At 35.8% G+C, this 23793-nt stretch overlaps 1 protein-coding gene across 1 annotated transcript; it reads left to right on the forward strand.

Annotated features, from left to right (window-relative positions):
• Positions 1–779: 779 nt before the first annotated feature.
• On the forward strand, positions 780–22854 carry bor (ATPase family AAA domain containing bor). Its single transcript, XM_073074415.1, has 10 exons — positions 780–1111; positions 8014–8168; positions 8517–8629; positions 9081–9287; positions 9618–9775; positions 10254–10513; positions 10976–11099; positions 11568–11859; positions 15124–15322; positions 15674–22854. The coding sequence occupies exons 1-10, from the start codon at positions 913–915 to the stop codon at positions 15839–15841; spliced, it is 1875 nt and encodes a 624-aa protein (XP_072930516.1). The 5' UTR covers positions 780–912; the 3' UTR covers positions 15842–22854.
• The last annotated feature ends 939 nt before the right edge of the window (positions 22855–23793 follow it).

Consider the following 23793-nt stretch of genomic DNA (forward strand, 5'->3'; position numbering starts at 1 on the left):
TGATTTCATTAGTATATTTTCAATACATACACGTCGTGTGAAGTAAACCTCTATCGATTTTTCATATGACCTATTAGCCTACTTTGAGCCCTGGTCCGGCTATGGGCTAATCTGGAAAGTGTAGAATATATATCGACAAAATATTACCTATCGATATAAACCAACAGTTAATTGTGCTTAGTACTTATGTCTATGACTTATGATATTTTAGTCTATGACTTGGATTACTGTCAATAAAACGTCAGGATGATGACGCCAACTGTCAATTGATTTATACTATTGCCATATACGAGTAATTTTATTATATTTTTCCATATCATCATAGATTCCGATCCTCCGTTACTAATTCTAATTAACTATTGTCATATTACTGTCACTTTAGTGATCAATGATAATATTCTGTTCTCACTTACTTTATAGAAATATGAGATTTCTTTTTACTTGGGAAAGGTAATACGATGGCAGCACGACTATTAACTGTCAGTTGTCTCTAATGTCGTTCACTGTCAGAGAATCCCAATAAGAATAAAAGTGCTGTCAGGCGTTATCTGTCAGACATGCACGCTATTCGGTATCCAGTGATTTATTTAACAAATGCGTTCAATAGAATATACATAATATTATAACTAGCTACATGATGATTTTTTTTCAATCATATGCTAACAGACATTTACGTATAAACTTATTGCATTTCTTATTTATCTTCACATCATATCCGTACGGTTGGCATTACTGACTTTCATTGAAAATTAAATACAAAATTGTGCCGCCGCCGGCAACTGGCAATCTTTGACTAAATCAGTTGAATGGCGTTTCGTGCGGGTTCGGATAAGTCGTGAAAGATTTGTTTGCGGTCCATCGGTATTATAGTTTAGCTAGTCATTCGATGAATTAACAACATAATATTTCGTTATGTCTTGGATATTTGGGTATACGCGGCCAACACAACTGGCGGGGGATGAGCCGCCGGGCGCTCCCAACGACGGAGGGGCCGCGAGTGCCCCCCCGGTTAACCTAACAAAATCCGAAAGAAAAGCAATGGAGGCGTATAGATTCGACTCTAGTGCCCTGGAGAGAGCAGCGCAGGCGGCCAAGGACCTAGAGAGATCAAGTAAGTCGTTTTAATTACTTTGGTCACATTGTGCGGTATTGCATAATGCGCGACGGCATAACCTCTCCCGACCCTGGTGACCAGTTGTAGTACATTTGTGCGGGAAAAAAGGTAATATTATTGTTTTATTTTCTTATATATTCACTTTGTAGGGATGAAGGTCATTACAAAACATGTTTAGATGTTTGGCGTTTTTGGTCCTTGATGAGTATTGAGATATATGTAAGTATCGTTTATAATGTATTATTATGTTTCTGGAATATTGTTATGTTAATGTATAGGGATTTTGGAGACCTCCTAAATATTTACAATACACATTTATATCAGAGTAATCGTAGGATACATATAGAGTTATAATGTCATATAGCTATGAAATATCTATAAGATTTATTATTAGAACTTATTATAATACTAGTTTTTGCCCGCGGCTTCGCCCGCGTTTAAAAGAAAATAATATAACATACTAACATACATAAAACTGTAAATTCGTACCTTCAACTTTGCTAAAGATCATCACTTGATCAAATGCATAGTTTACTATTCAATCCTTACTAATATCGATTAAAATAATCGATATTTTGGGTCCAGAAGATCGATTCTCAGATCGAACCCTAGATCCCGTGGGTTTACCGGGATAAAAACTATCCTATGTCCTTTCTCGGGTCTCAGACTATCTTTGTACAAAATTTCATTAAAATCGGTTCCGTGGTTTAGGCGTGAAGAAGAGACAACCAGACAGACAGACAGACAGAGTTACTTTCTGATTTATAATAATAGAAAGGATAAGGATTACTAGTCAAAAGACCTTTCTTTGTCAGTGTTGTCATCTCACCCACCATATTGTTATCATATAAGCAAATTAATTGTAGGGTTGACGAGTGTTATATCGACCCCTCCTACATATAATATTGTAACTGCAAAATAACAACTTTACAGGAGAGCGTTTCAAAGTTTTGAATATGCCAAAATGCAAATAAAATCTGCATTTCTGCAGGTATGTCTATGAAAGTCAGGGTAAATATGTTTTATTTTAAATGCTTTATAACATTACTTGTGTCGATACAACACATTAAAATAAGGCAATTTATGCAATGAAAACGAAAAGGTACTTTTGTGGGTTACAATATTATAAGTAGGAGCGGTTGATATATGTATTTGCATATCCATATGGATATGCAAATACATATATCAACCGCTACGTGTGTATAGTGTATATACACTATATCCATTTCTAACGAGAAGATGATCTGCATTTTGGTGGATGGCAGCTGACTTACATATTAGGCGATAGAGATGTGGCAGTAGCAGTACATCTGTATTTGGCATTAGACGTCTGTCACTCCAATCTTATAAAATAAAAACTTGCTTTTTCATTGTGGTAAAATCATATATGTTTCATTGAATCTATTGCTATGTTTTAATATGAATATTTTAAACGAGTTTGAGCCACAACCGAAGAGTTTGCTCGTAAAATCATTCTAAAGGAGATGTTTCAAAATGTATGGGCTCCCGGCCACCTTTTGTACACTATACTAAAAACTAAGAAAACTTGCAAAGAACAATTCGTAGGGGTTCATTTTCTTCAAATCATGTTCGTTTAATTGTTAAAAAACAATAATTTACACTTAAACTTGCAACATAACAGTGGAAAAACATCATGGCGGTAATGATTACCGTAATAATGTCATCTGTCATTCTATTTTAACTTACTATATACATTATATACTTTTTAATATATTTTTTACGCGAATGGGCGTAGATATATAAATATTGTATTGTATGTATTGAGAAACAATGCCTATATTTGATAAACATTAATTATATTTACTTTCATAAATCTTGACTTAAAACAAACATACCAAAATATGTACTTCTATACCAATTTATTTTAGTTAAAACATTTAAGTGTGTAAATAAAACAACTTTAAGTACACATTTGGTAATATTTTACTTATTCTTCACTTAGATACATTATTTATTCATTTTCAAAATCTTCCCTTATCAATATTTTCATCCAATCATGTAGCAGGTTCTGTAATATCCTGTGACGAGCTCAGCCCAAACATCAAACAATGGTCATAATGTGAGCGCAACTACCTACGAGTACGGTTCGTTGCCCAGCGATACAGTTGCAATAATAACTGATTATTTTGTCATCCCAAGAATGTCCTTGTCTTGCTATTGTAATTATCTAAAAGAAGAGAAATGTAAAAAGATTAGCTTCTCTAGTTTAAAATTATTAACGATTATTTCACGATTAATACAACTAACTGATGTATATTTTACCTGATGATATTGAATCCTTGTCAACACAATCCACAGCGATCGCACGAAAATGACAAGAGTCCATAAAACATAAGCTGGGTAAACAAGTAAGGTAGAATCAGTCCAAAATTATAAGCAGCACAGCGCAGAAACATATTCAGGATTAAAATAGAATCTTCTCATCAGTACATATTTATTCAACGTTTACATTGGAGTCCACTATTATATTATTATAATACGTATATATTCACTTTTACCAATATCAAATTGACAACTTCTTCTTTTTTAATTTGACATGTCACTTACATCTATAAAACCAGATACTATTTAAGTGGTGGTTTTGTTATAATTATTATAAATAATTAATTAAATTCTGAAATAATGACGGGATACCTAAAACAAAAGCCAGGTTGTAAAGTACTAAGGTAACAATAACTTTACGACAAAAACAGCGAAATACTGAATTACCGACATCCAAAGAGTATAGTAACCTATGTGTACACATAGGTTCCTGACCGACATCGACAGTTTTGAAAACTTGACATTGACAGTATTCCGCCATATTTAATATTTCAATGAGGAATGCTTATTTTAAATATTTTTAAACAGGAATACTTCAGGTTATCAAAATATATGTGTATTTTTCTTCAATTATACAAATTATTCGTATTTTTTAGATATAGTGTACATGAGATGGCCGAAAATGAAACATCTCCTTTAGATTAACCTTTTTTGAAGGTTATCTAAAATAGACATAAATCAATAAACTCCCTGGAATTAGAATTGTCCAATACTATTGTTTTGTTCTATATGTACTATATCTATTCTTCATCGTCTTTTTGTATCTATGACATTAAGTGTTGACTTCTAACCATTACTGCCTCGCTTCTGGGCACGGGTACCCATCAAAATGACAAGAATTATGCTATAGTCTAACACTCTGGCCAAGGTGCATATTGGTAGTCTTCATATACCTTTCAAAACTTCCTTTTTTAAATCTCAGGTATGCAGGTTCCTCGCAATGTTTTTTATAACTTTGAAAAATCTGAGGTGCACCTGAGTTGAACATTGGACCCTTTAATTAAGATGATGAGTTTCAACTAATAGGTTATCACAGCTAGTGCACACTAAGCATAGACTTAAAACATAATAACAGTTTTGTAACATGATATGTTATCATTGAATCACATTTGAATCAAGATAATAGTGGCTTGGAACTTGGATCATGCTTTTTTTTGGGTATTTTGAGTAAAATAGGTCTAATAAACCTTTTCATTAAAGATAAGTTTTTAGAGTCCATTCAGTAGATGCAGAGATAACAAATAATACTTAAAGTAACTGAAGATCTTATCTTTTAATAATAATGGCGTAGATTATATTTATACACAATACACTAAATACATATTTGAAATGTAACAATTGTCAACAATGTCTTTTTAACCAGTACCAATTATCAAATTTATTACAAAAATGTATGTGTGTCATTGATCATAACTTCTTTTTGGTGTTTACAAATAAAATTGAGGTTCAAAATCTGTTCTCCATAGACTTATTGCTCTTTAATTTTTTTTATAATATAAGATTAGCAGACGAGCATGCAGTCCACCTGATGATAAGTGGCTACTGCCGCCCATGTACATCTGTAATCAACCCCAGATAGGATTAGATATTCCTACCTGAGGTCGGCCACAGATGCGCTGCTACCCCCGAGGACTAAGCTGGAACGCCTCAGAAAAGTATGTCTCCCTTACCACACCCTTCAAACCGGATCACAGCAGCACCTCACACTGCTGTTATTAGGTAGAAATAGGTGTGGCGATGGTGCCGCCGGAGTCGAACCACAAAGGGTTCTACCACCTTCAAATCTCTCTCTCTCACTCTCTCTCTTAATTTAATTCTCTTTAATTAATTTAATTAAAGAGCTCTTTAATTGTTATTAGATAGTTCTAAGCAGTTCTGACCAGAGCCACCAGACCATTTTGTAGCATGGGACCAGTATACAATTATTCAGGATATTGAATGACATTAGCTACAGTCATTGCCTCTCATTATGTTTCAAAGTGTCATCATATCATGCAGCAATAATGGCATTATATAGACAATGTACATTTATGATAAATTAAAAAAAAAAATGGGGATATTTTCTGAAAAAAAAACATGCAATAATCTAACTGTTAACATGACTAAGTGCTGGTTGGTAAAATTGTCAAATGGATAAATGGTAATCAAGTGTTTCAAGATATTTTTAGTGCACTTGACAAAGGCATTTTCTATTGTTAACTTAAATTTAAAAGATCATCCTTATGATCCTAAGACTAAAAAATAGGCATGTATGCTCTTAACATTGTTATGTGAAGTCAATATTAAAACTTCTAGAATGACTAGTATAAGAGTTAATATTTTTAACAAATACCCTGATGATTAAGCAGTCACTTGGTACATTTCCCTTAGGGTCCTCAGGTTATTTTTACAAAAAACATCTAAAATTATTTTTCAAAAAGTTGTGAAAAAGGATGATAAAACTAAATTATTGACTTGATTGTGATAAAGTCATAGCTCGTTTACGCCCGCTAGGCTTCTTAATTAGTAAATTTTACATTACGGTCTACAAAAAGCGGGCCTCAAGTCATTTCCCGCATCGCAAGCTACAAGCAAAATCGCAGATTCTAAAACTCGCAAAAAAATTCGCACAATAGTTCTTTACATAACTAAGTAAGGACTCAGAAGGGATTTATCTAAGGGTAGGCAGTAGGAAATGAAGATTAGTAAAAAATTGTCATTTTATTTATTCATGGTTTATTTATTGTAGGGTCAATAGTGTTATTGATAAGATAAGTAATAATAGATACAATGATCACAGGATTGTGGTCGTTGTATCTATTATTACAATACACGCCGCGATATCGGGAAGCTTCTTTGTTCGGCGGCCATTTTGAATACACGAAAAGCATGGGGAGCCGCCCGGATCCCAGGAACTGTATCGATTAGTTAAGGACGCTATAAGTTAGACGCCCTAGATATAACAGGTCACCTGCGTGACCTGCGCGTGTTCGAGCTCTCCTATTGGATGCTGTGTCGGCGTCATACGATGAGCGATGGATGGGGTGATTGATGTTAAATATAATTATGAAATATGGGAAGGGAGGAAGGGTGGTAGGGTGGTATGGGGATTTAAACTTCGTTATTGATTCGCGCACCCCTTCGTCCTCCGGCTAGCTAATTTTAGCTGCTGGTCAGTTTATGCAGTTATGTATGTTATGATTTAGTTCTAATTCAATTACGATAGCCTAATTGCGATAAAAAACATATTATTGAAGAATAAGTACTTCGATTACTACTAGTTCTTATTAGTAGATTGAAGAATAAGTACGATTTAATTATAGTTTCAAGATTATGAAAACTAAACGAAAAATGTCAATGCTTTTTTTTGAAAAGCATAGAACTTAAAAGATTTAAAAATTATTGAAAACAGAAATACGTACGTGTTTTACCTGAAGGCGACATAGATATGTAGTCGCTCTTTATCACGTAGTCTTAGAAAAAATACTTGTCAATTCAGAACACGAAAGGTGATAGAGGTATGACTTCATGGTTCGTTTGTTACGGTACCGCCGCTCGTTTACAATTTTTTTATTGTAATTATGTGGGCTTAACTTCAAAAATATGAAGTTTTGTGGTAAGTCGGGTACTTGAAACAAAAATCCCTCATTTTCATCAAAAGTTAATTTCTATGACAGACGATGGTGGTCCTAGCGCGTCTAGGCAATGACAGATGTTTGTCCCTGTAGTCTCGGGAATAGAATAGGGCTACGGTATCCCCTGCCTGTCGTACGAGGCGACTAAAAGGGGGCTTCCGGGGTTGCGGGTGGCAAGAGTGGGAGCTCGGACCGTCCAGCAAGCAACCCCGGGAAGGACGACGGTATGTGTGGTCGCATACCGTCGTAAACACCAGATGGTGTGGGAGGAGTCAAAAGTGCTCCCCCAGGGTAGAGCCCGATCGGGGCATTGCGCTTGGAGGACTCCGGTTGTGTTCCCTCGGAGATCCCGGAGTTCTCCAACAAGCGTTGAGGACGACCACCGGGGGGGTTTTAGTGCGGTAAAAATCCCACATAACCCGGCGTCGCTCGCATGTCGTCGGGTACCTTTTGAAGGTTTCCCCCTCGTAAACAAAAAAAAAAAAGGGCATGACAGAAGAAAATATATACATATATATATACTTTTATATATATTAATAAGCATAGTTCATGTTTCCGCAGCTGTCTAATTTAGAGGTGTAACTCACGGAGCGTTTTTCTTTTGCCATAGCGCGCGGACGCGGAACCGCACCACGCGTAGAAATAAAAATATAAAAATTAAAATGTTATTTGCAGTTTTTACGGTGCGATTTATATCCGCATCGGCGAAATGATCTGCTGTTTCCACTGCGACCGAGGATAAAATTTATCGATCTCTTTCCATCTTAAATAATCCAGCTGCGATTATTTAAACGCGTAAAACTGCAATCTCGTGAGTTGGAACAAATCAACTATTTTACGCAAAGGCGGAAGGAAAACGCTCCGTGGGTCATAATATCTGTAAGAACCAAACCTCGTTAATAAAATTGTAAACAGTTGATGATGATGTTTTTTGTTTATCAGAACATGCGAAGGATGCGTTGGAGCTCAGCAAGCTGCAAGAGGCGACGCGCCAGCAGGAGCAGATGGCCAAGATAAAGGAGTACGAGGCCGCCATCGAGCAGTCCAAGGTTGACCAGAGGCGCATTGACCATGAAGAGAAGAGAAAAACCTTGCAGGTGGGTTTTTAGCTTCACATCAAACTGACTGAGATTGAGATTGACTAGCAGAGATAAATATGGTTGTTAGGTTAAATTAACTATGGAATATTAATTACAAAATTTGTTAATTAAGTTCCCCAAATAATTATACATATTGTATGTAACTTATATAAGTAACATATCATCGTCAACATTTCAAATTCACCATTTGAAACAGCCCAACTATTTCAAATAACACATATTTTATATTAACATTAAACATAATCAAATTTAAATTAATATATTTTTAATTTCATATATAAAAACTAACATGGTTATATATATTTCTTGAGCACCATACCCCAATTAAGCATGATTGAAACACAGGAGGAGACAAAACAACATCAGATGAGGGCGCAGTATGCAGACCAGCTCGCTAAGAAGAGGTATGAGGAGCAGTTGGCGCAACAACAGCAGGCCCAAGAAGAAATTCTGCGCAGGTAACTCAACATACACACTTTTTCAGGGTTCCATCTTAGTCGTCTGGGGTAGCGGCGCATCTGTGGCCGACCTCGGCTAGGAATATAATCTTACCTGGGGTTGGTTACAGATGACCATGGGCAGTAGTAACCGTCAGTTGGACTGTATACTATAAAAAAAACGTGTGCCTTGACTATTTACTATATGGATCTTTAAGAGTGGACCAATCTGTAAACTGTGTAAATGGAGTAAAGTTAGTTAATTATATTTTAAATTCACAGTTATTTATTAATCAAACAAGAATGCACAAATTATTTGTAGCATAGTTCATATAGGTGTAAAGTATTTGTGACTTGTTATTTATATTCTTAACATCAATGGATGTGGATCATTGGTTTTAAACATTAATCTCATGTATGAAGAAATTTTAAATTTTGGTTACATTTTTTTATTATTTCATTTCGCTCACAGACAGGAGGAGAGCGTTGCAAAACAGGAGGCGTTGCGTCGCGCTACCATCGAGCACGAGATGGAGTTGCGCGAGAAGAACAAGCTGAAGGCCATCGAAGCGGAGGCCCGCGCTCGGGCGAAGGCCGACCGCGAGAACAGAGACATCACCATTGAACAGATACGCCTCAAGGCGGCTGAGGACAGAACCACCATTCTGGAGAGTATCAAGTGAGTTGATGTACCCAATGTCATCATCATCATCCACCCATTATTGTCCCACTGTGCTGGGCACGGTTCTCCTCTCAGAATGAGAAGGATTAAACCATAGTCCACCGCGCTGGCCAAGTTCGTATCGGTAGACTTCACATACCTTTACACACACAATCTTAGTCACAATGTTAGCTACCATACTCCTCCAAAATGGCTTTTCCGATTTTCACCATATATCTATTTTTCATACCCATAAGTGATAAGGGTTGTTCACCCTTAACATTTTTTTATTTATATGGCAACACGACGTTTGCCAGGTCAGCTAGTATCTAATATTATTTCGTACAGGACTGCCGGGAGCGTGGTTGGTGCGGGCTTGAACGCTCTGGTGACGGACTGGAACAAGACATTGGCGGCCGCCGGAGGGCTCTCCCTGCTCGCGCTGGGCGTGTACGCCGCTAAGGGCGCCACTTCGGTCACCGCGCGGTTCATCGAGGCCAGAATTGGTAAGCATCTTGAATTTTTTAAACGAAATGTAATGAAAGTATAGGAATTGTTAGCACATTATGTCTTCGTAATGGTAGAGGAAATGTTAGTATATTATGTCTTTGTAATGGTACGTTAAAACGGTTATCTGTTCTGAGTATATTAAGGCAGAATGCGGTGTTCAAATTTAGTCCCCAGCTACAAATGCAATTGTTTGAATTCAGGTTGTTCACTGTTCAATATGAAACCAGATATGGATGAATCATAGAGATCTTTATCCTTAAATGGATTGTATAATAATGTGCAGCTTCCATTAAATAGAGTAAAATAAAAACGTCAATGTTAACGTTTTTAGGTTTCAGTTTGTTTTCAGTATTCTAACTAAGTCTTCAGTGATCGCTTGAAATTTATTATCGAAATAACTATTTTATAAAATTAACTAAAACGTCACTTGTTATGAAAATAAGCTCTTATAGATATGGTATTAATCCTCACTAGGTAAACCAACGCTCGTGAACGAGACATCCCGGTTCTCAATCCTGGAAGCGGTGAAGCACCCCATCCTGACCGCGTCCCGGGTGGTCACACGCTTCAAGAAGCCATCCGATGCTCTATCCGGGGTTATCCTCTCTCCGATACTCGAGAATCGCCTTCGGGACATCGCTATAGCCACAAAGAATACCCGCTTGAACAAGGGATTCTACAGGAATCTGCTGATGTATGGACCCCCTGGTACCGGCAAGACGCTTTTCTCTAAGGTGAGTTTTTGATACATTTTGGTTAGGTTAAGTTAGGTTATGTATGGAATGTGGAATCTGCTGGTGAGTTTTTACGTTATAAACTTGGTTGAATATGAATGTTGTTTAATAGGTATTTTCTGGTAAACTAAGAGGATATGATGAAGATAGGTGTAAAAATAAAGCAATAATAGGGAATCTTGCATATTTTGAGGCAAATTGCGAGAATGGGACAGGAACAAATAAACATATATGTATATGTATGGATACAAATATGTATGGATCTACTGATAATTTTTCCTTTCAATAAGATATAGAAAAATAATTCTCCAGTGAGAAAAAGATTTTTTTGGAGTTACGTTACATTCAAAAGATCTATCTTGTCTTGATAAAGTTGAGGGAACCATTATTTAGCTCTTATTAGTCTTTTCAGCCCAATACTATGATTGTTACTTTAGGTTGATGTTTATTATTATTGTTTAGAAATTGGCTATGCACTCTGGCATGGAGTACGCTATCTTGACCGGCGGTGACGTGGCGCCTATGGGCAAGGAGGCAGTGGCCGCGATACACAAGGTCTTTGATTGGGCCAACACCAGTCGTAAAGGTAAGCTATTGTGGTAATAATACAAACTAAGCGTGTGAGATTATTATTGTTAGTGTTGTGATGTCATAGGCTTTTGTGTATTGAGAGGCGTGTTACTTTAAAGTTTTTATTGTAGCTAACTTAACATTACTCTAAACCTATCTTTTATTGGGAAGCCTTAGCTCCACACTACAGTTAGTAATCACAGATCATTAGGTTTCTGGGTGGCCTGTACTATTGAAAACGAACTGAGTGACTGTTATTAATTTATTATATGTATAAACATTTGTATAAAAGGTACATTATTCACAAAGTACAAGAATTTTATTAATACATATCAAACTTCTAAAGGAGCACCTTAAATATCAACTACAGGCAGGCTTATGTTTATGGAGGGTCAATAATTAATAAATAACGGTTTTCGACGTTCAATTTAATAAAGAACGTTTCCAGCAAGTTTTGTTTATTAAAAACGATGACATTCTACAGGCGTGTTACTGTTCATCGACGAGGCGGACGCGTTCCTCCGCAAGCGTTCGTCCGAGCACATCAGCGAGGACCTGCGAGCCGCTCTGAACGCATTCCTCTACCGCACCTCCGACCAGAGCAACCGCATCATGCTGGTGCTCGCCTCCAACACACCGCAGCAGTTTGACTCCGCGATCAACGACCGCCTGGACAAGATGATAGAGTTCGGCCTGCCAGGACTCGAGGAGCGCGAGCGTCTTATCAGACTTTACTTTGATACGTTTGTGCTGCAACCGGCCTCGGAAGGGAAAAGGTAAGCGCTTACTCCTCAATTTAACTTTAGGGTTGATGAGTCAATGACCGGAAAATACAGATTTTGTTAAGGTCGAGAAAAACGCTAACTCCGCTACATCTTTAGGGTCAGCAAATCGAAAGTAAAGTCTACAGCTTGGCAGGAGGCATAGGAGTCATTCATATTCTTTATGAGGCACTGCTCTGTTTTGCATTGACATGTGCGATAATTTGTAAATATTATCTTATGAATATTAGTGTTCAAGAATTGCTAATAAACTTACAAATTATTTCATGAGACAAAAGTCCATAATATATTCAGCGAATGCTTTGCATTAATCCATCACACTTAAATTTGGATGTGCTAAGTCAATATCTAATGAATACTGACAAATTTGACTGATAGTAAAGTTTCATCTCATTTGCATTGCATTCATTCATTCATTCATTCTCATTTGCATTGCATCTCTGTAGTGACTAAAAGCACAGCTTTTTATAACATAGAAGAAGCAAATAAACATACAGTCTACATGCATGGCCACTGTCACCCATAAACATCTCTAAAATATTAAATTGAAGCTATACCAAAAGTCAATCATCGATGTATAGCTACCCACTGAGGACTAAGTTGGAATGTCTATTTCTTCCTTCACACCAGAACACCAGAATATTTAACATTGCTGAGCTAAGTAAGCTGAAATAGGTACTGCGTTGTAGCCAGGATTCGAACCTGTAACCTGTATTACTGCAAGCTCCATAAGCTTATTGTCCATTATCCATTCACATCTTGCGAGTGTTTTGCTTTACCCCATCAAACAAGTCGCTTACTGCAAGCAATATACTCGTACTAATGGTTGGTTGTGACCAATGTGAAGCATAATGGTAACAATACATTAATAGTGCCATAGACTACTATAGTCTGATTCATAATTAGGTGTCCAAAATGTAAACAAAGGTGTTGTCCTATCAAGAAAATACGTTTCAAATGGTAGTTTCTTATTTTTAACAATATAAAATTAATACAACAATAATAAAATAATAATCTAAATAAATTAAGATCAATTCAAATTTTCTAATATTTATATTACCTCAATTTCCTTCCATACAGTAATAATAATAAAACAAGGTTTATGGTAGAAAATTAAAATGTGATAATGGTAACACAATCGGAACCCAATACATTTCTTGTGCCGTCATTTTTAAGTTTCGTAGCTGATGTTATTCATTTTCGTGATTGTAATCGAACTCAAATGTATTATCGTTTTCATAGCGCGTTCGATAAATTGTGAATAATTGTAAAGTTTTCGTTTTTTGTTGAGTTTGTTAAAGTTTATGTTTCTTGTTAATTCTGACAGTGACATTTGTTTGTTTACATTTTGGACACCTAATTATGAATCAGACTATAGATTACCAACTCAACTCCTAAACCATAAACAACATAATATTGTGAACTGCGGCTGCTATACTATAAGACTTAGAAAATAAATTTTAGATGAGCGGTAAATAAAGATGTTTTTGTATTTTGCGTCGAGCGAAAAGTTGGCACACGAAATCATTTTAACGGCTTTAAGAATTAAGATGCGAATAGTATTAAAAATTGTAGACTATACCAAATGTTAAACCTAGTTAATAATTAACCCTATTACTAAGCCTTTGTAGTATACTATGCGATTTTATATTAATATTTATATTTGTCGACGCAGATTTGGTCATTTTTTATTATGAGCGAAGGTCAAATACTTTAGATAGTTGTGATAGATGGCGCTATACGCGACGGAAGGTTCGAGAAGACGATAGAAGGTCTTCTAACGATGGCAGTGACTGCGAATGCAGTGACGACCAGCTTACAACACAAGTATTGTGGCTTAAAAACAGCGAAAGTAATATATAGCGAAGTTATATAGCGTAGAGTATGTTTTACGTGTTTGCTATAGCATGCGTTGCGACCGATTTAACTATCTTCACGCACTTATTAAACTCGAATGAAGCGTTTGTACGCTTCATTCGAGTAATACCCAAAATAAAATTTTATTTTGGGTATTACAAATAGTGAATTGTTTACTTCGTCATTTTTATTATTCCGTACGATTGTAGAAAAAACTATTTATAAAGATTTTAAGCGGCAAGGCAAAAACTGTGCGAGCTTAGTATAAGCAAATGATTGCTCGTGGTAGCAAAAAAAATTAAATTTGAAAATAAAATAATTTGCGAAAATAATGTATGTCTAAGTTATGAATAGAAAATAGAAAAGATACAACGAAGCCAAACGCTTATTAAATTATTTACGCTTAAGTTGTCTCATATTCTCTGTGTATTCCCATAGGTCATAGTGCTTCATATTGTCGTCTTTTGAAAGATATTATAACTATGCAGGAACCCAACAAAAATGTATTTGGGAATAAAATTGAGTCTATTATTCTTAAATACTATTATTTTTACGGTTCCATACCCAACGGAACCCTATTACTAAGCCTATGCTGCCTGGCTGTCTGTCCGTCTGAGAACAAATACTAAAAATAAAGATATGATGGTGTGGAACCTTCTGCGTGCGATTGACTTGCAGTTGGCCAATTATATTGTATAAACAATAAATAGTTATACATAGAAATTCATTCTACTATGCTATGGTAGATACTACGGATCCGAAACTAAACTTACAGCTAACACATACTGTTTAGAAGATGCTGTCCTTGTTTTTTGTCTGTGTGTTTTTTCTGGTCTTATATTATTTGAAAATAATGGACACTTCGAATGTACGTTTGATTTCAATATTTTACAAACTCAAAACGAATACTAAATTAGTAAACAAATATTAAATAATAGAAGTGATGCCTATTGATTAAGTAACTTGGCTCCTTGATCGAGGGGTCCGAGGTTCCAGGCACCCCAGGCATCCCAGGCACACACCTCTTATCTTTCTTATGTGGGAATTGGATATTAATTATCACTTGCTTAAACAGCGAAGGAAAACATCGTGAGGAAACCTGGCATACCTATGAAACCTTAAAAAAAAGTTTTCAAATGTGAAGTCTATCAATATGCATTTGTCCAGCGGGGTGGACGATGGCCTAATCCTTCTCATTCTTAGAGACCAGTGCTGAGCAATGGGACAGTAATGGGCTGGTGATGACACAAATATTATATCTCCAGGCGTTTAAACAAGTTCCAAACGTTTTAAATGTGAACTCTAGCGGGACTATAGCCTAATCCATCATTCTGAGATAAGACGCGTGCTCAGCAGTGGAAGACTACTGTGTTGATGATGACACGACTGTTATATTTGCAGGCGTTTAACGGTGGACCACTTCGACTACGGTGCGTTGTGTTCGACTCTGGCCCACCGCACCGCCGGTATGAGCGGACGGGCGCTCTCCAAGCTGGGCGTGGCGTGGCAGGCCGCCGCGTACGCCTCGGACGACGGACGCCTCACCGAGCGCATGTGTATCGAGATATGCGACGACGCCGTACAGGATCACCGACAGAAGGTACGCTCTTTATAAACAATATAAGTATAGGTGGTAGAGCCCTTTGTGATTCGAATCCGGCGGCACCACCGCAGCACCTATTTCTGCCTTATAACAGCGGTGTTAAGCGCTGCTGTGTTATGGTTTGAAGGGTGTGGTAAGGGAGGCATACTTTTTGTAAATTGTTAACTCTCTCACCAAATAAATCCAGATTTTCGAACTATTATGTTAATCTCAGAGGTATATGTGTACCATGTAACAAGGATTTTCTCATTCATTATTCTATTCTTCAAACTGTAGTCATTAAATTACTCTTAGCTTTTATTACCACCTGGATTTTTTGGTTATTTATACCTCACAATGTAACTTCAGATGGAGTGGCTGTCGACGGAGGAGAAGTCTCGCAGCATGATGCCCTACCTTATGGATCTGCCGCCCCTGGATAGCGACAAGAAGGCCACATTCGACGATGCCAAAGAGGAAGTGCCGAAGACTAAGGTCTCCAAGAAGAAGTCGAAAGATGTGGATATGGATAAGTGACAACACTCGTCTGAGGGCCAAGACAAATCTGGTCCCCAGTGTCCACCGATTGTAACGACGACCACAACCGCGACCACTGCCAAGCTCACCTTACACTTACCGGACCCCCTCAAAGTAGAGATCGACTTCGCGAACCGCACCTTACTCCTTGTGGACTTAACCGATGCCCAAATGACGATGCTCCGCGCCTTAGCCGACAACACTAAGACCCAAGCCCCGAAAAGAAGGCGTAAGGGTAAGAGCGCCTGACATAAAGATACCCAGAGGATAAGCCGACCGATTCGATGGCGGCCTCATCTGTGGCGAAAATTCAAGTATTTTGTCAAAGCTTTCCTTTGGCTCGTACCATTCGGCGGTGCCATCTATATCATTTACGGTTTGCCACAAGATTGGTCCTACTGTATCGACATCCGTAGCATTGATCAGCTGTCTCCAGCAATAGAGCTGGAATTGTCTATAGCTGGTGTGCTGGATACCCATTTAAGTAGGAGTGCAAGATATAGGTTGTACCAATACAAAACATATGGTAATGAGCCAGAATATTTCGCTTAATTTTTTTTCCATTTATATTGCCTCGGTATAAAGCACAAATAAGATTAACTATGTAAATATAATATACAGTAGTCTCGGTCTTAAATCGTCTGGAACTCTGGATATCATAATAAAGTTAGACAATAGTCATTATATGTGGAAAATTAAGAGATAAGGAGTCAGATGGGTTAGTACATCTGCTAGCTCCAAGATATGGGTATTTGGTAAAAGGGATACAATTAATACCACATTCAGGTTTCTAGAAACTTGAGATGGTATTTTCGTGTCATTGAATATGTAGGTAGCCCTTCTTGCTCAAAATACTTTTCTAATAATATAAGAAATTATTAAGTAATAATTTTAACACTTTTTAGTATTTGTATACACAATGTATGTAAATACATTTTCTATATGCTACTTTTTTATGTAACTGGTAGTGTACATGTAATTCTTTCGCGAATTTTTTGCTGGTTAAAATATAAACAGAGCAAAGCATTGCTATTTCAACAATAAAATTGAGTGTCAGAATGTCGATTATCGGAACTGATGGTTTAAATTTCAATATCATAAATGCAGATTATTTGAATAATGATTATCCCAACTTCGAATATGCCCGTTATTAATAATCAATTTCTTAATACCAGACATTTTAGATCGGTAAGAATTGGATAGCCTGATAAGGAATATTGGGTTATTCGGCTAAGAGTTATAAAAATTTGGATACCTGAAACATTTCTTAATTTAACACATGAAATTATCTGAAAGTTGGTATTAATTCCTTTGTATAATTAACTTTTACAAACACTTGAGAAAAGTATAGTCGATATTAAAAAAAGTTCACATAACAATTTAAATTTCAAGGGTGGTTTTTCGCCCCCTTTTGTCTTACTTTGCCAGGTTTACATACTTGCATACAGGTGCGCAAGCGCGAGTTCGAGTATGTAAATAATTCACTCGGGTGTACTCGTGCGCGCTGTTTACATACTCGGTGTTCTTTGGCGAGTTACTCGGGCAAATATGCGCGAGTATCCTAATCTGGCATAACATTTAAGTAGCTCTCGTCGTTACCGAGTGAGCGAGGTGCGATAAATGGACATTTGGTGCGTTCTATTCAATTCGTAGAAGAAATTGAATTGATATTTATTCATTGACGTTTTAAACGGATATCGTAAACGTAATCGAAAAAAACGTAATCATGTTATATATCTCTATTAGATATATAACTTATTAAAGATTTTTATTCGAAATCTAGTGTTACATACTAATTTGGGGTAATGTTTTATTACAATATGCACAATTTTTGTTGAGTTAAATAAAATTTATATATTTTCTATGACCAGAATTGCAATTTGAACGTTCGACGAAACGCGATGATGATGTGGTTCTGGTCATAGTAAATATTATATACATTAGATTCGACTTATACACGCGGTTATGGCATTTTCGCATTTATTTTTTAAGCAGATCCGAAGTCTGGTATCTTCGCTAAGAAAATTCGTTCGAAAAAGATTTTATCAGTAGTAATATCTTGATATTTTTTGTCGTTTATCTCGATATAATATGATCCCGGATTAACCGGTTCCTAATAAATATGAAATAAAGAAAGTAATCTATTTTTAACTCGGGCATTGGTGATTTTCGTTTCTATGGTTAAAGGCAAACTAAATATTGTTGGTCGAAAGTTATGATTTCCTTAATATATTTGTTTTATTTACGTTTTTTGAGTTTTTGTTTGATGTTTGTTATTTTTACTTTATTAAAGCATTTATTTTTGACATTGAAGTAATAGTAACGTTCGAAAATCTTTGAAAGAAATTCTACCGTTAAGTTGGTTTTTAATTTTTTATTTCGGTCGACTACTTGGACATAAACCACAAGTTCCTTAATATCGCTACTTCTTTGGGCTTTATATATCGTAATTCGACATTCCAACCTTGCAGTCTCTTCTTAAATGTCACAAATGTATCATCTTTAATGTTATTTTTAGGGTTTTCTATAAACATATACTTAAACACCTCAGATTCTGATTTTCAATCCCGCAATTTCGGGATTTCAAACCGACTGCGACAGTGTTGACTATTACAATAGGAGACCGGTTTTGTCAGTTATTTCAATATGTTTGTTAACTTAATGATTTGCTTTATTTTTTATATCAGGCTCTAAATTACAAATACTAAAAATAAATTAGCTTTTTCTCCATTCGATTCGACCAAACAACTGTGGTCACCAACACGCACAGTCAAGCACTACGAATACTTCTTTTTCGATGGGAGGATTATCAGGGGCTTGTAAGGGTTCACTTATGGAATGGTCACAGGCCGTTCATCACACCCAGGTCTTTCCTATAATTGGGTGAAGTCTATTTTGCTGACATAATACCAAACATTGAGTAAGGAAATGATGCATTTGGTTACTTGGTCTATAAGCTAAGCATTAAATTAAATAAAAACTAAATATATTCTGTAACGGAAAGTTATCCCGAAAATTTTGGGACTAAACTGGTCGGGGTCGCGAGAATTGAAATTCTTATTCAATCTAACCTTACCTTTCTATCTCCCTTTAAGTATATATCAATTAATTCACTACTTACTTTGTAAAATAAATACATATTTAACTAAAGTTTCTACAATCACGTCCAAAAGAAGACTGAGGTAAGAAGTTTTTTCTGACTATATAAACACTATTTTTCCGGTCGTCTTTACTCTCGTAAGTTCCTCCTCTCAATAGTTAATTTTAATTGTTCTAACACGGCTCGGCCATCTTCGGTAATCTTATGAGATCAAGGGATCAAACCCTAATTTAGCAGTCGGGTGATAAAGACTGTTACCTTTTTGGGATGAAAAGTAAATGTAAATTTAATTCATTATAGAAAGTTAGTTGAAAATATTTTGTTTGTTGTGGAAATGTATGGTGTTATTCATTTAAGCATGGTATGCCTGATATTCTATGAAATAAGAGCTTGAGAGGGTTGTTTCCATCGTCACCCATTCATCCATATGAGTCCTAAATAATTCTCTGTTCGATACAGGTTTCTACTAATGGGCGTTACTTCAATTGGTCCTATGTATGACTTCTGAATCCCTGACGGTCCACATTATCAAGAGCTCTTTTAGTGTGTCAGCCCATCTGATCTGGGATGACTAGCTCGCTTCAGCACAGACTTATTTATATTGAAGTACTCTGCACTTTTTGGCGCATTTTACAAAAGATCTCTGAGTGTAATTTTCGATTTAACGTATTTTTCGGATTACCTCCTCTAACTCCAGTCTTCAAGGAAGCCTGAAGAGGACTCCTACTCTATTTAACGTCGCGCATAACGCAAAAAAGAATAACGTCATATATTTAACATAACATGAATACTTTCAACTAACTTTTGAATAGTGACTAATTCTAGGCCTAATCTATAGACGATTTCGAATCGACTGTACATAACTGAACTTATTACGTTAGATGATGAATGAAAATTCTCACGTGTTCTGAAAGAACGCATACTTTGACCGAATAAGTTGCATTTTACTTTATTTTTGCATCTGAATTTGCGAAGTGTAGAGGTATGAATGGTTCTTTAATTATAGTACGTAGATAGGTGTAGGGTGTAATGATTTGATAATCGATAAGAATGATTTGATTTTTGAATACTATCTACATGTGATGTTTGGGTCAACCTCGTTGAATTTGTTTGCTGTGTTTGTTCTGGTTTGTAGGGTGTCGTGAGGCACCTGAGAGATGTTCATGAGATGTTCCAACTTAGTCCTCGGTAACTTCAGTTAGGACTGCAGTCTTATTTAGTTTTTCTGACAGGTGACCTCGTGCTGTAGTGGTCAATGGTAGCCTACACGTATTAGAACACTAAATCCAGAACAAAAATGGAAAGTAAAAAATTATGGACACTTATATTTTTTAAATCACAATGTAAATATGCTATTCGTTACTTTACAATTGTATTGCTTTATATAATTTTGAAAGACGCTTTGGTCCATTGCAAAATTCAAAACACATTATCATTATGTTTCCACTGTAAGGTTTATAATTAAGTTCATACATGTCAAATAATACATAAGCAACGTCTTTATATACAACATTATAATATTCCTATATTAAACCCCTGTTTTTCGTTACAGTGATTTAAATTCGGGTCATCTATAAATTCCGATATGTAATATTATTGTATTTCGATTTCTCTTACATTATGACACCTCAAATTGTGTCATTGTGTCGTTAATAACAAAATATGTTTGAAAATTACTTCAATGATATTAAAATATCGTTTTATTAATTTTTATAGAAATAATCTATTTTTTACTAGTTTTATTATTACATTTAATTTCGTGACATGGCATTATTTCTATCTTTCTTTCTTTGTTGTTTCTAGATTTATTATTACATTTTGGGACATGTAACATCACGATGCTTAAGATATGTCACACCGTGTCACGTAACATAAGAACATGGGGCACATGAGAATTTATCGATGACTCCTAATATGCCTTAATCAAAAAATGATTTTAAATTTGCCCTTCCGCCCTGTGTACTTTTGCACTATGTACATATATGTAACACGAAACCCACTGTGTTATACAGTGCCGACATAATATTTGATAGTGATTAATAAATAGTTACATAATTGATTATAATAAGATAAATGATGTGAAATATTCAAAACATGCACCGAACACGTACAAAAATGTAAAAAAATCAAGAATGAGTGACAATGATCCTCTTCGTCGATAATTTTTCTGTAAATAGAAGTACTTTATGAAATTCTACAACCGAAATAAATGTTTACAGTAATAGTTTTACGGCTGAGTGTTTAGTATTAAAGTAAATTTTGATTATGAATCTAAAAATATGTTGCCCGTGGTACTTCTTATGTGGCCAGTTTATGTACAGTGAGTGTTTTGATGTGCCAGCGACAATTTTACTATACTCCGATACTATATTTGTTTCTATTTGACGGATTGATTTATCCAGATCATCGAACCGATTGTGGATAGCATTGCTTACAGACAAAATGCGCTAGTTACGTGGAAACATCAAATAGAAGGTTTTATAGTGGGCCGAGTACACTATGTAACGATCGATAATGATATGGAATACATCTCCAAATAATTTGTAAATTGAAAGTTTGTTGCTTTCTAGTAATATTATGTGTCAGGAAGTAGTAACGCATTTATTTTATTGTAAATGTTCTTACATAATTATATTAACGATTACCTGTGTTCACTTGTGTGTCTAATTGTATTGGTATAAAGAAAATAATCTTTAGATTTAATTATTGCACTAATACGATGGTTTCGACCCGTGGACTCTGTAGTGTCGAGTCTAGTTACCGGAAAACTGATTACCAGATTAATATAGTAATCACTTATATATGTCTAATGCTGCATTGGATGTTTTTGCTTAAGTATTCCCATTATATATTGGGAATTACAATACGTGAACCTAATTTATTATGATGATTCTTATATACTAGTGGTAAGATTGGTATTGATGTCATTATCCAATTAGTTGTATATTTGATGTTCATGTAAATATTTACAGTTTGAAGCATATCCCTTGAGATTAATTTCGGGCTGTGGGACTTGTCTTGGATCTGTATAAGGACCCAAGAACAGTACCCAGAATGCTATGCAAACTATAAATTAAAACACTTGTAGTTGATTACAATTAATATTTTAATGATAATTGGTATTTCTATGTCGATTGTGTGTGCTTCCTTGCAGTACGGCTTCATATTAAAATTCCCACATGGAAACTTAATATAAGGCTCTCAGTTGTTATCTGCTACTGATAATAATGTGTAATTCATATGCCAGTATTTAACATAATGTTCTTAATAGTGCCAAAAGCGGCATCGTTTTCAATGTCTAAAGTTAATCCGATTTTTAAATGTGATTCTAAGTATCAAAGCTGAATTAGTCATTAAATTTAATTGCCGATTAAAATAGGTGGCCCAAAATGTTTGATAACTGTAATTTGTGCGTCTAATTATATGTCTACTTCATGTAAACAATTAATATAATCCACTTCTTTGACCGGTTCTTATTCACAACTACAGTTTAATTATTATTGATTAGTAAAGTGCTAATTAGACTGGAATAAAGTGTGTTCTGTGTATAATTTTAACTATTAAAATTTGTTATATATCACCTAGAACTATCAAATTTATTTATACTGGCTGTTGGCTAGTCCCGCTCACCATTTGATAGATGATGCCAATAATGCTGGAACAATACTTATTTATTGGAATTCCTTTTTCTTTATGTTCAGTTATTCTGATATTCCAGTGACTAGTGGTGATTGATTTCTGTATTTTTGAGAACCGGTCATATTCACTTATGTAAGTTTAATCAGATAATTGGTGTCTCAACTTGAGTATGTGTTGATTGGTAAATGTAGTTTTGTGTCGCTACAGAATGGTAAAGTAAATTGATTGTCAAATCTATTACGTGTGTAGCAACTATTAGAATTTTTAGTCGGAATATTTGTTTCATTTCTATTCCCTTGTAGACCCAAAAAAGAAGAAACCAGGTAATCAAAGTTTTTGTAGACAGTTTTCTTAATTTGAACTTGTGTTAAACTTAACATAGCTACGTGGACGCCTCAAACCATATACCCAAACGTGTACTGTTTGGGTGTAACACCTAGATCATAAATATTTAAATTCATTATTTCTGAATAAGTTGAAATAAAAACTGGGATTTCTTGAAACTAAAGTAGCGATGGGCGATTGTTCTAAAAAAAACAATCGATTAAATCGACAATCGACGGAATCAACAATCGATTGTCGATTTATTCGTAGTAACAAAAAACAATCGAATAACAATCGATGTTCGAATAACAATCGACGTTCGAATAAAAATCGACGTTCGAATAACAATCGACGTTCGAATAAAATCGACCTTGAAATAACAATTGACGTACGAATAAAAATCGACCTTGGAATAACAATCGACGACCGAATATAAATTATACCGCGCGGCCACATACGTGTGCTCAGGAAAATGTGCAGGTGCGTCGTGTTGCAAAGCTATCGTCACTTGCCACTGGTTGGAAAATGTAAAGTATTGTATTACATTTTAGTCAATTGCACTATAATATATTGTTGAGAAATAATTATACCATATGTGACGTATCGGGAGAGGTGCCGGTCGACCGAAGAAAACCTTCCAATGTTCTTGTCTCCAATTACGCGTTTATTCATAGAAGCTCAGGATTCGACTGTACAATGTCCGTTTTTTTTTTTTCGATTTGTGTAGTTACTGTTGGTCCTAGCGACCTGTACAGCTTCACCGGGTTTTAGGAGGCGAACCTAAGGCTCAGCCGGGACAAGAAGACTATGGGCTGGAAGGGAGGGATAGCTTTGGTCACCGTTGCCGGTTTCCTAAGCCGTCCACCTTCGCTGGAGGGAGAGACGGTTG

Source organism: Epargyreus clarus, unplaced genomic scaffold, assembly GCF_041222505.1.
Source record: "Epargyreus clarus isolate Ecla_fem2 unplaced genomic scaffold, WU_Ecla_fem_2.2 ptg000007l, whole genome shotgun sequence".
NCBI lineage: Eukaryota > Metazoa > Arthropoda > Insecta > Lepidoptera > Hesperiidae > Epargyreus > Epargyreus clarus.